The 14,086-nt window shown below is 39.0% G+C and overlaps 1 protein-coding gene across 1 annotated transcript in view; it reads left to right on the forward strand.

The window, feature by feature from the left end:
• Positions 1 to 14,086, forward strand: part of LOC132541794 (cadherin-related family member 3-like) — a 105,709-nt gene that overhangs the window by 64,133 nt on the left and 27,490 nt on the right. The window contains 2 exon segments of the mRNA XM_060202492.1: positions 2,055 to 2,251; positions 10,777 to 10,954. Of these exon segments, the coding sequence (XP_060058475.1) occupies positions 2,055 to 2,251; positions 10,777 to 10,954 (375 nt within the window).

Here is a 14,086-nt window from a genome sequence, read left to right on the forward strand (position 1 = left end):
TCAACTTCTCTGTCTCTATTCAATAATAAATAAATAAAATAAAAATAGAAGATTTAAAAAATTTTTTTAAAAAAATTTGTAGACTTTTACAGTCAACAATATTTATACCCCTTCCCCATATTAGGGAGCTACTCTCTTCCCTGATCCAGCTTTCTGGTCCTTTTTCCAGCCATGATGTCATCTCCCCAGACAATAACTTGGATCCACCTTCATATCAGATTTCAGGCTCAGGGACAAAAAGAAAAAGGAAAAAAAAAAAAACTAGTATAGCCTCTGGAATTTAACTAAAATATGCCTACTAGCTACAAAATGGAGGACACCCCCCCCCCCCCAATTCTTCATCTGCACTATTCCAGCCCTTAGGTCCATGATTGGTCAACAATTTGTTTGGCTTTGTATGCTAACTCTCTTGTCAGCCACCAGGTTCCAGATGCTAGCATGATGCTGACTAGACTTCCCTGGACAAACAACCCCACCAATGTGTTCTGGAGCTCTGCTTCTCCAAAGCCTTTCCCCACTAGGGAAAGAGAGAGGCAGGCTGGGAATATGGATCGATCTGTCAACACCCACTTCCAGTGGAGAAGCAATTACAGAAGCCAGACCTTCTACCTTCTGCACCCCATAATGACCTTGGGTCCATACTCCCAGAGGGTTAAAGAATAGGAAAGCTATCAGGGGAGGGGATGGGATACAGAGTTCTGGTGGTGGGAATTGTGCGAAGCTATACCCCTCTTATTCTATGGTTTTGTCAATGTTTCTTTTTACAAATAAAAATAAATATAAATAAATATAAGGGAAAAACATAAAAAAGAAATTTGTGGACTTTTACCAGTATAAATATTTCTATTTCTTTTTATATTATGATAATATATCACAGATACCTTTTACTAGCATTTTCTGTTTTTTTTTTAATTATATTTATTTGTTGACTAGAGAGTGTCAGAAGTAGACAGCGGAGGGGGAGATAGAGAAGGAGAAAGACAGAGAGACAGAGAGACATCTGCAGCACTACTTCACCACTCACAAAGCTTTCCTTCCCCCTGAAGGTGGGGAGCAGGGGGCTCAAACCTGGGTCTTTATTCATGGTAACATGTACCAGGTGCACCATCATCAGGCCCCTTACCAACCAACACTTTTTGCTTTATTTCCTTGTACATATTCAACATACAAGGTAATTTAAAAGGTGAATATAAGCACAAAGCAAGTACACTGTAGGATTAGGGCTAAATTTACTAAAAAAAAAAAAAAGAAGAAGAAGAAAGAAAGAAAGAAAGAAAGGAGCCTTTCTCACTTTTTCTTTTTCAAATATATTTATTTATTTATTTATTTATTTGTTATTTATTTATTGGAGACAGCCAGATATTAAGAGAGACACCTGCAGCACTGTTTCACCACTTGTGAAGGTTTCCCCTTGCAGGTAGGGGCTGGGGGCTTGAACCTAGGACCTTGTGCATTGTAAAGTGCACTCAATCAGCTGTGCCACCACCTAGCCCTAAGAAATGAGCCTTTCTCAACTTTTCATCAGGACTTAAACAAATAGTTTCAGCATCCCTCTCTCTCCTTTCAAGAGAGGGGATGGATAAGAAGCAACAAGGCATTCTGAAACTTCCTCTATTCTTCCTTAAAAGTCTACCCAGTGACCCTAGAAGTTCTAACACCAAACAAGGAAATTAAGGAATAGTGTGTACTCTACAGAACTTTACAGAAAAGACAGCCATTGCAAAACTTTGACCAAATAATTATTCATTTAAGTTATAATTGGAACTTCATAGAGATATGATATCTAATATATATATTTCAAAAAATGAAATGGGAACAAAAGAACATATTTCCTGGGCTTCTCTGAAGAATAAGAGAAAATGACTAGTTCATAGTATTGTGTCTGAACTATAAGGGAGTACTCTTAAATGGGGTAAGTGTTAATACAGATGTCACAATTTCCACTTGGATCACTATTATCTCTAGCTTTCTACCTTCTACCATCATAAGGGTGGGCAGAAAAGAATGCATACCAAGCAAATGGCTCTCTAATAGTTTTCTTTTTTTTAATCAAGTTTTTCTGATATTGAAAATTCTGTCTTGAGTACTACTTCAATAAATTCAACTCTGTACAATAAAGTGAACATCACACTGAATGAAGAAATTCCAATTGGGAAAAAAATTGGAATATGTCAGGCAACTGATGAAGATAACCTGGGAGAGTTAACTTATGAACTAGATCCACAGACTGTTTACTTTGCGGTGGACAAAGGTAGGTTGAGAACTACTCTCAGCAAAGTTGATTGCCTATATGCAATATCATTTTTTACATTAAGTGTCTTCTTTTTTTTTTAAAAGATTTTATTGATTATTGAGAAAGATAGGAGGAGAGAGAGAAAGAACCAGACATCACTCTAGTACTTGTGCTGCCTGGGATTGAACTCAGGACCTCATGCTTTAGAGTCTAGTGCCTAAGCCACTGCACCACCTCCTGGACCACCATTAAGTGTCTTCTGAAAGAATGAACTTCTTGAGATATTCTATATTACCTACCACATAATCTACAATTTCAGGACACCTACAAGAAGCACATAGTAGATACTTACTTAATACCTATGGAATAACTCTACCAGACCTAGATCTTTGTTGACTCATGAGCCACTGTGGATTTTTGTGATGCCTTGGTTCTCTGTTGTACATGAACTTCAAGTTCATTTTCTTATACATAGATCATTCTTTGCTTCAGGTCCAGATTTTGTGGGAAAGAATCTGATTGGACTTTCAATCAGTTGAGCCTGAAGTGATGTGGTTGGGAAGGATCAGAGTGTGTTCTATGTAAGGCTCCTTCTGGGACTGATGAAAGAACAAAAGTGGGCATCTTGAAAATATCTACAGGTTTAAGTCATTGTAACAGATGCAGTTCCTGTTTACCTGTATCTCATTAGTACTTAATGATCTACCATTGGTATCTGTATTTCTTTGCTTGAAGTATTCTTGGGAATACTCATCCCACAAAAAAAAAAAAAGAGCAAGTTTAACATATTGAAAATAGGGGATTCGACTTCCGGAGGCGGAGCTACGAGCAGCAGATCGCTTTCTCTCCTCTCCTCTCCTCTCCCGGATCAACTAGGAATACCAAAGGAGACCACCCGGACTGAAACAAGACAGGACTAGAATGACCACAGAAACCCAGTAAATCACCCGTGAGTACAAACACGCGTGGCTGGTGACAGAGAGGAGAGAGGGGCCTAAGGAGAGATTAAGTGACTGCTAACAGTTCGACAGTTTGTCAGTGGAGACACCACCTCCAGTCTGCTCCACCAACAAGGGGACAGCTGAAGGGAGGAAAGGACTCCCCAGAGACTCACCAAGTACAACTCTGAGTCTCCATTGCTACTACCCTCAGAATCTGGAGCAGCAACAGGGAGGGACACCAGGGCACAGAGATCTAACCAGGAAACTCAGGAGAAGACCTATACCTCGGTGGCATAGCTGAAGGGCTGTGAAAGTCTCTTTGCATAACCACTGGATTATCTCTGCCACACCCTGCTTTATCTCTTGGTCAGGAGTCATTGATTAAGCCAAGAAGCCTATTGATAGTTTAAAAGCCCTCAGGCTACCATAGCCTACAGGGGAAAAAAAAAAAAGACTTTTACACCACTGAACTCCAACTCAGGGATTGAAAAAACTGTTAACTTATATAAAATGGTTAAAACAACAAGAAAAAATATTGGAGACTCGAACCAGGACAAGAGTCCAGCTAAAAGTCCTCCAGAGGGTGAAGCACAAAACAACGAGTTCAACATCCAAACATTAGCTAAGGAAATAATAACAGGAGTGAGTAAAGAATTTGAAAAAATTGTAATCAGAACTGCAGGAACAACAAATGAGAATATGGAAGAAAATTCTAATAATCTCATGGTTATTAGAGAGCTGAAAGCTGAAATTGCTGAGCTAAGAAGGCAACTAGCTGAACAAGCTAAAACAGTATCAGAGCAGGGCAACAAAATAGATGAACTCCAGAAAGCAGTAGAGGGCAGAGAGAATAGAATCAATGAGGCTGAAGACAGAATTAGCAAGATTGAAGATGAATTAGAGACAACTAAAGAAGAAGTAAGAGATCTCAAAAAGAGATTAAGAGATGCTGAAAACAACAACAGAGTCCTATGGGATGACTTCAAAAGAAACAATATACGCATTATTGGCTTACCAGAGGAAGAAAGAGAAGGGGAGGAAGAAAGCGTTCTCCAGGCCATAATAGCTGAAAATTTCTCTAGTCTAGACAACACCAAAGACATAAAGATTCAAGAAGCCCAGAGGGTCCCAAACAGAATTAACCCAGACCTAAAGACACCAAGACATGTCATACTTAGATTGGAAAGGAATAAGGATAAAGAAAGGATCCTCAAGGCTGCAAGAGAAAAACAAAGAGTCACCTACAAAGGAAAACCCATAAGATTAGCAGCAGACTTCTCCATACAAACACTACAGGCCAGAAGAGAATGGCAAGATATCTATCGAGTGCTCAATGAGAAAGGCTTTCAGCCAAGAATACTATATCCTGCTAGATTGTCATTCAGACTAGATGGAAGCATCAAAACCTTCTCAGACAAGCAACAGTTGAAGGAAGCAACCATCACCAAGCCTGCCTTGAAAGAAGTTCTGAAAGGTTTCCTATAAACAACCAGACCACCACAAATAGAACATATATCAAAACACTCTAAAACTCTACAAGAATGGCGTTAAAATATCTTCAATCTTTGATATCAATAAATGTGAATGGCCTGAATTCACCTATTAAAAGACACAGAGTAGGAAGATGGATCAGAAAACACAACCCAACAATATGTTGTCTACAGGAAACTAACCTAAAGCAACAAGACAAACACAGACTTAAAGTGAAAGGATGGAAAACTATCATTCAAGCCAATGGCCCACAAAAAAGGGCAGGAACAGCTATTCTCATATCTGACATGATAGACTTTAAAATACATAAGATTAAAAAAGATAGGAATGGACACTACTTAATGCTCAGAGGATCAGTCAATCAAGAGGACTTAACAATTATTAATATCTATGCACCCAATGAGAAGCCATCTAAATACATCAAACTTCTACTGAAAGAGCTACAGCAATATATTAACAGTAACACAATCATAGTAGGGGACTTCAACACCCCACTATCTCAACTTGACAGATCATCCAGGCAGAAAATCAGTAAAGACATAAGGGAGATAAATGAAGAGATAGATAAACTAGAACTATTGGACATTTTCAGAGTCATTCATCCCAAGAAACTGGAATACACATTTTACTCAAATCCACATGGATCATTCTCAAGGATAGACCATATGTTAGGCCACAAAGACAGCATCAGCCTATTCAAGAGCACTGAAATCATCCCAAGCATCTTCTCAGACCACAGTGGAATTAAACTAACACTTAATAATCAACAAAAGATTAGTAACAGTGCCAAAATGTGGAAGCTCAACAGTACACTTCTTAACAACTTCTGGGTCAAAGAGGAAATCAAGGAAGAAATCAAAATGTTTCGAGAGTTCAATGAAAATGAAGACACAAGCTATCAAAATATTTGGGACACAGCTAAAGCAGTCCTAAGAGGGAAGTTCATAGCTATACAAGCACACATTAGGAAACAAGAAAAGGCACAAATAAACAGCCTGATTGCACATCTTAAAGACCTAGAAGAAGAACAACAAAGGAACCCTAAAGCAACCAGAAGGACAGAAATCACTAAAGTTAGGGCAGAAATAAATAACATTGAGAATAGGAAAACCATACAAAAGATCAATGAAAGTAAATGTTGGTTCTTAAAAGAGTGAACAAAATTGACAAACCTTTAGCCAGACTCACAAAACAAAAAAGGGAGAAGACCCAAATAAATCGGCTAGTAAATGAAAGAGGAGAAATCACAACAGACACTGCAGAAATTCAACATATCATGCGAGGCTTCTATGAACAACTATATGCCACCAAGTTAAAGAACCTGGAAGAAATGAATGATTTCCTAGATACCTACCAACTTCCAAAACTAAGTAAAGAGGAAGTGGATAACATGAACAGGCCCATCACAGCTAATGAAATTGAAACAGTTATCAAAAATCTTCCCAAAAATAAAAGTCCTGGACCAGATGGTTTTACAAATGAATTCTACAAAACTTTCAAAGAAGAACTAATACCTCTACTTTTAAAAGTCTTCCAGAAGATTGAAGACACTGGAATACTCCCTGCCAGCTTCTATGAAGCCAACATCACCCTGATACCAAAAGCAGACAGGGACACAACCAAAAAAGAAAACTACAGACCAATATCTCTGATGAACATAGATGTGAAAATATTGAACAAAATTCTAGCCAACCGGATACAGCAGTATATCAAAAAGATTGTTCATCATGACCAAGTGGGGTTTATCCCAGGCATGCAAGGTTGGTTTAATATACGTAAATCAATCAATGTGATCCACCACATCAACAAAAGCAAGACCAAAAACCACATGGTCATATCAATAGATGCAGAGAAAGCCTTTGACAAAATACAACATCCCTTTATGATCAAAACACTACAAAAAATAGGAATAGATGGAAAATTCCTGAAGATAGTGGAGTCTATATATAGCAAACCTACAGCCAACATCATACTCAATGGTGAAAAACTGGAAGCATTTCCCCTCAGATCAGGTACTAGACAGGGCTGCCCACTATCACCATTACTATTCAACATAGTGTTGGAAGTTCTTGCCATAGCAATCAGGCAGGAGCAAGGAATTAAAGGAATACAGATTGGAAGAGAAGAAGTCAAACTCTCCTTATTTGCAGATGACATGATAGTATACATGGAAAAACCTAAGGAATCTAGCAAGAAGCTTTTGGAAATCATCAGGCAATACAGTAATGTGTCAGGCTATAAAATTAACATTCAAAAGTCAGTGGCATTCCTCTATGCAAACACTAAGTTAGAAGAAATAGAAATCCAGAAATCAGTTCCTTTTTCTATAGCAACAAAAACAATAAAATATCTAGGAATAAACCTAACCAAAGAAGTGAAAGACTTGTATACTGAAAATTATGAGTCACTACTCAAAGAAATTGAAAAAGACACAAAGAAGTGGAAAGATATTCCATGCTCATGGGTTGGAAGAATTAACATCATCAAAATGAATATATTACCCAGAGCCATCTACAAATTTAATGCTATCCCCATCAAGATCCCAAGCACATTTTTTAGGAGAATAGAACAAATGCTACAAATATTTATCTGGAACCAGAAAAGACCTAGAATTGCCAAAACAATCTTGAGAAAAAAGAACAGAACCGGAGGCATCACACTGCCAGATCTCAAACTATATTATAGGGCCATTGTCATCAAAACTGCTTGGTACTGGAACATGAACAGACACACTGACCAGTGGAATAGAATTGAGACCCCTGAAATGAGGCCCCACACCTATGGACATCTAATCTTTGACAAAGGGGCCCAGACTATTACATGGGGAAAGCAGAGTCTCTTCAACAAATGGTGTTGGAAACAATGGGTTGAAACATGCAGAAGAATGAAGCTGAATCACTGTGTTTCACCAAATACAAAAGTAAATTCCAAGTGGATCAAGGACTTGGATGTTAGACCAGAAACTATCAGATACTTAGAGGAAAATATTGGAAGAACTTTTTTCCGCATAAATTTTAAAGACATTTTCAATGAAACGAATCCAATTACAAGGAAGACTAAGGCAAGTATAAACCTATGGGACTACATCAAATTAAAAAGCTTCTTCACAGGAAAAGAAACCACTACCCAAATCAAGAGACCCCTCACAGAATGGGAGAAGATCTTTACATGCCATACATCAGATAAGAGTTTAATAACCAACATATATAAAGAGCTTGCCAGACTCAACAACAAGACAACAAATAACCCCATCCAAAAATGGGGGGAGGAATTGGACAGAATATTCACCACAGAAGAGATCCAAAAGGCCGAGAAACACATGAAAAAATGCTCCAAGTCTCTGATTGTCAGAGAAATGCAAATCAAGACAACAATGAGATATCACTTCACTCCTGTGAGAATGTCACACATCAGAAAAGGTAACAGCAGCAAATGCTGGAGAGGATGTGGGGTCAAAGGAACCCTCCTGCACTGCTGGTGGGAATGTCAATTGGTCCAACCTCTGTGGAGAACAGTCTGGAGAACTCTCAGAAGGCTAGAAATGGACCTACCCTATGACCCTGCAATTCCCCTCCTGGGGATATATCCTAAGGAACCCAACACATCCATCCAAAAAGATCTGTGTACACATATGTTCTTGGCAGCACAATTTGTAATAGCCAAAACCTGGAAGCAACCCAGGTGTCCAACAACAGATGAGTGGTTGACCAAGTTGTGGTATATATACACAATGGAATACTACTCAGCTGTAAAAAATGGTGACTTCACCGTTTTCAGCCGATCTTGGATGGACCTTGAAAAAATCATGTTGAGTGAAATAAGTCAGAAACAGAAGGATGAATATGGGATGATCTCACTCTCAGGCCGAAGTTGAAAAACAAGATTAGAAAAGAAAACACAAGTCGAACCTGAAATGGAATTGGAGTATTACACCAAAGTAAAAGACTCTGGGGTGGGGAGAATACAGGTCCATGGAAAATGATGAATGAAATAGTGGGGGTTGTATTGCTAAATGGGAATCTGGGGAATGTTAAGCATGTAAAAAAAAAAAAAAGAAGTAGAAATGCAAAGCAGAAATTGACTGAGTTTGGAGTATGGCACCAAAGTAAGAAAGCAGAAGTATACTAGAGTTTGCAGTGAGTACCTCCCTAATACTTCCTCTCCACTTTTCCAAGCTTTGGGTCCATGATTGCTCAACAATTTGTTTGGCTTTGTATGTTAACTCTCTTTTCAGTCACCAGGTTCCAGGTATCATCAGGATGCCGGCCAGACTTCCCTGGATTGAAGACACCACCAATGTGTCCTGGAGCTCAGCTTCCCCAGAGACCCATCCTACTAGGGAAAGAGAGAGGCAGACTGGGAGTATGGACTGACCAGTCAACACCCATGTTCAGCGAGGAAGCAATTACAGAAGCCAGACCTTCTACCTTCTGCAACCCTCAATGACCCTGGGTCCATGCTCCCAGAGGGATAGAGAATGGGAAAGCTATCGGGGGAGGGGGTGGGATATGGAGATTGGGCGGTGGGAAAAAAAAAAAAAAAACATATTGAAAATATCCTACCCACCATAACCATCATAAATATTTACTCAGTGACTGAAGAGAATTGGTAAATAAATATTCCAGTTTCTTGCCCCTTTTGTGAGACAAATTTGAGTAGTCATTTTGCACTGACTTTGGAATTCCAAAAGCTCCAGTTGCCCATAGGAGCAACTTAGGTGTTACGTACTTTTAATTGGCAGCATTTCCTTTTCCTTGTCTCACGTTTCCTGTGCCAGTTGTCCTGGCTTACCTTTCCAAATTATCAGATGGCACTCAAATTCTCATTCTGCATACTGCTGCTGAGAGAGCCCCAATCAAAACAGTTACTGTCCCCTCCTACCTCAATTACTGCACAGATGTCTTAATTGGGATTCTGCTTTCACACTCCTCCAGTAGTCTCAGCAAGGCAATTAGAGTGAACTTGAAAAAGAAAAATAATAATAAAGTCAAACTGGACCATATTTTTCTCCTTTCCCTCCCTATGTAAAATCCACCAGCGATTTTCTTTTACACCTGGAATGTAATCCATATTTACCTCATCCCAAAGACCCTGTTTTGTCTGATTCTTGCCTCCCTCTCCAACTTCCTCCCATTTCTTGCTTCCCTTTGTCCATTACACTGTAGGGGAATGAGAAGACTACCTGACTCAGACCTCTGTCTTTGCATTTTTGGGGATCTGATCACTAGATTTATTATTTATTTACTTTATTGTCTCCAGGGTTATTGCTGGGGCTCAGTGCCAGTACTACAAATCCTTTGCTACTGGAAGCCATTTTTTCTCCATTTTATTAGATAGGACAGAGAGGCAGGGGACACAAAGAAGGGGAGAGACCTGCTTCCCCACTTGCAAAGCTTCCCCCCTCTGGTGGGGAGTTGGGGCTTAAATCCAGACCCTTGCATGGCTCCTTGCACTTAGTACTATGTGCACTTAACCAGTTGCACCACCACCCAACTCCTAGATGTATATATTTTTAAATCACACCGTACTTTTCACTTCCGCAAAAAAGATATCAATTTAACTCTGAAAAATTTTACTTGTTTTGTTGTCTGTCTCTAAATTCCTCAAAAGCAGGGACTCTAGATTATTATGTAATATACTGTGCTCAGCATGCTTCCTGGCACATAGTTGGCACTCCATTAGTATTCACTGACTGAAAAGATGGATGGATGGGTAGACAGACTAGGTGGGAGAAAGCCCACTGAGGCATGACTTCATTAATTTGTTTTCATTTATGATGTTCTGCTGGGAATGATCTCCTCCCACACACCAACCACTATGTTCTAATCTTACTCATCATCCAAGTCCTAAGTAAGAGCCTCCTCTCTTGGAAAGTCTTGCCTGTTCCCTAAGCCAAAAGTGTATTTGCTTTTGTTAGCAGTGACTATTATATGACTAATGAAGACTTTTTGGTGGTAAACATTACACACTGTAGCGACATTTTGCATCAGTTTCTTAACTCTAACAAAGGAGTACAATTCACACTTTTTTCTTTTCCATCACTGTGTAATAAAGTCATTTCAAAAATGACAGCTGGGGTCAGTTTGGAGCAGTGTATGTTTTTGTTTGCAGAGCATGGGACCATGGTTACTACTGCCCACCTTAATGTGGAGACAGCCGGCTTTGAACAAGTCCAGTCCTTCACCATTAAGGCATGTGACCATAGGCAGCAGTGTGAAGCAATTTCAGTGACAGCCTATATCCGTGGCATTAATGACAACTCACCTTTCTGTGATTAATATCTGATTAGGTGAGCTGAGGTAGCAGGCAGGGATCAGAATTCAGAGTGGTGAACAGGGTCACTGCTTTATTTATGACTCAAATGTACATGTGGTTGATCATAACAAAAACTCTATTTCTGTCATATTCTGGTCCTCAGAAGCAACTTGTTGAAGGCTGGGTTACCTGGAATGAATCTCATAAATAAATTAGCCATAGTGTTGTTTTATCCGGGCTGGCTTCACAGACGGGTAACAGAGATGACCAAAGGCACACAGCTGGGTTGAGAACGCAGTTTAATCTTTATCCATGAACGGGCAAATCACCACACCATGTGCTTTTCTCCATCATCCTCTCTCCACCGCTGCTGCTGGGACTCTGCCCGTCCTTCGCATGGGGGGGAGAAAGCGGGTGTGAAACTAGCAAGGGGCAAACCAATTCTTCTCAGAGGTCGGGGGGGGAAGGGAACATACCAACACCATAGTCCCTTAACCCCTTAACAGAAACCCTGATACTAGATATGTTCCAGTATAGAAATATATATATATATATTTAATATGTATTTCTAAAACTAAACATTGATATATATTCATTATATAATTAAATAGTAATAAATATTAGCTAAATTAATAAATCAAAATAAATAAAACATTAAATTAATAAATTAAATATTAATACATATATATTTCTAAAATTAAATATATATATATATAATTCTCAGAGGTAGAGTATAAAAGATAGCATAATGGTTATGCAAAGAGACTCTCATGACTGAGGCGCCAAAGTCCCAGATTTAATCCCCTGCACCACCATAAACCAGAGCTAAGCAGTGGTCTGGTAAAAAACAAAAACAAAAACAAAAAATACCAGGAGTCATTTCTTTCCCATCCTAGATGTCACTCTGTCAGCTGCCTTGCACTGTTCTCTCTTCTTTCCTCAGGGCTTTTAATGTTCCCCCTAATGAAGGCATTTTATACCCTATCTCTGAGAATTCTCTAAAATTAAATATATATATTTAAACATTATATAACATTATATATAATTTTAGAGAGGTGGGAGCCAGCCAGTGACTTATCAGTAGACAGCGCAAGTTACTATGCGCGAGGACCTGCATTTGAACCCCAGGTCACAAGGTCACAGTCTATCAGATGTGCTACCACTTGGTCCCTGTCAGGTCACTACCTGGGACCACTTGCAGAGGGAAAGATTCAAGAGTGATTGAGCAATACTTCGGAGTCTTTCCTTTTCTTTCTCCTCCCCCCTCCAGACAGAGGAAATAATAATAATAATAATAATAATCTCCCTGAGAGTGGTGGAGTCATGTAGAAATTGATTTACAGCAATAACAGTGTTATGTTACCCTGTATTAAAATACATGAATTTCTCTGTGGTGAAACATGCATATTCACACAAAGTGGATTGTGATGCCAAGAATTTAAGTCAGGTCAGATTCTGGTGACAAATAAGCTATTAAATAATTGTGCTTTAAAGAAATTTTGGGATTGGGTGAAGGTAGATAGCATAATGGTTATGCAAAGAGACTATCCTGCCTGAGGCTCCAAAGTCCCAGGTTTAATCCCTTGCACCACCATACTCCAGAGTGGAACAGTGCTCTTGTAAAAAAAAAAAAAAAAGAAAGAAAGAAAGAAAGAAAGAAATTTTGGGATTTGGGAGAGTGGAATTATTGGATTTTTATTCCCATGAATATGAATATTTTTATGATTTGGAACTTTGTTCTCCAGACCTATCCCTCTGCTATTCTGCATGTCTCCCCTCCTCCCTCTAATTCTATCAATTATACATAGCACCGTTGCCTCCATGTTTCCTAAGCTTTACTACTGATTATTGAGTGAGAAATAAAACCTAGTTTCTGTTAATTGCTACCCTTGTTGCCTTTTTTTAAGGCCCAACTGCATTATTTTTTAAATGGAGATGATAATTGCACCTACCTTGTAGTATTATTTTAAGATTTAAATACAACAAAGTTTGGATTTTTTCAGAATAGAAGTTGGTGTATTATCAGTACTCTTGTATTACTCCTTCTGTTTTTCCTTCTTCCATCATGGAGATCATAGTTAATTAACTACATACCTATCACTTCCTGCACCAATTACCATAGTACCTGGAGGCCCAAGGGAGAGTATTATTTTGTAACTATTTGCTGCTGCAAGGAGGTTGCATCCTGTCAGGATGCTAGGATGAATATAAATAGAACAGTAGTTAAAAAGTTCAAGACAATCTCAAAGTAAGCTATATACAACATATGTGTTGTGGTTTTTTTTTTTTTTTTTTTTTGCCTCCAGGATTATCGCTGGGTGCCTGCACTATAAATCCCCTGCTCCTGGCAGCCATTTTTCCATTGTTGTTATTGTTGCTGCTGCTGTTGTTGTTGGATAGGACAGAGAGAAATTGAGAGAAGAGAGGGAGACAGAGAAGAGGAAAGACACCTGCAGTCCTGCTTTACCAATTGTTAAGTGACCTGCACGTGGGGAACTGGGGGCTCTAATCAGAATCCTTGCTCCAGTCCTTGCACTTTGCACTATGTGCACTTAACCTGGTGTGCTACTACCCAGCCCTCATGTTGTGCTTTTTTAATCACTAAAAGGAAGAACATGTGAGACTGGAGTAATCAGGAGAGTTTCCTGAAAGAGTGAAATCTGCTAATCTTTGCAGAACAGAGAGAATATAGAGATTGAAGGCTTATGAGTGAACATTTGGGCAGAGGGATCACATTAAAGAAATGAATGGTTATAAGTCCACTCTTATGATAGGATGTTAAAAATGTGCTGCTTTTGCCCAGGCCTCACAGATGCTCTACATTAAAACATTTTCAGGGAACTGCCTGATTCCCGATTAGACCTTCTCTATTGCTCTTTGATGTAAACAAACAACCTCTCAGAAAATGAGAAAAGTCTTACCAAATCACAGTGCCCTTTGGGAAACGACTTTCCAGATGTTACTCCAAAGTTGAAATACCTGCCCCTAGATAAATAGGGAAGTCACATATATGCATTTTCCAAGTTAGTGAATATATATTTATATATATTTATATATAAATATATAGAGAAATATTTCCTCCTCCTCTTCTTCCCCTCCTTCCTTCTCCTCCTATACCCCTCTACAGGGGCTCCGCATATGTACTATTTCTCCACTCTGGGCTGAC

This window comes from Erinaceus europaeus, chromosome 12, assembly GCF_950295315.1.
Source record: "Erinaceus europaeus chromosome 12, mEriEur2.1, whole genome shotgun sequence".
NCBI classification, from domain to species: Eukaryota; Metazoa; Chordata; class Mammalia; order Eulipotyphla; family Erinaceidae; genus Erinaceus; species Erinaceus europaeus.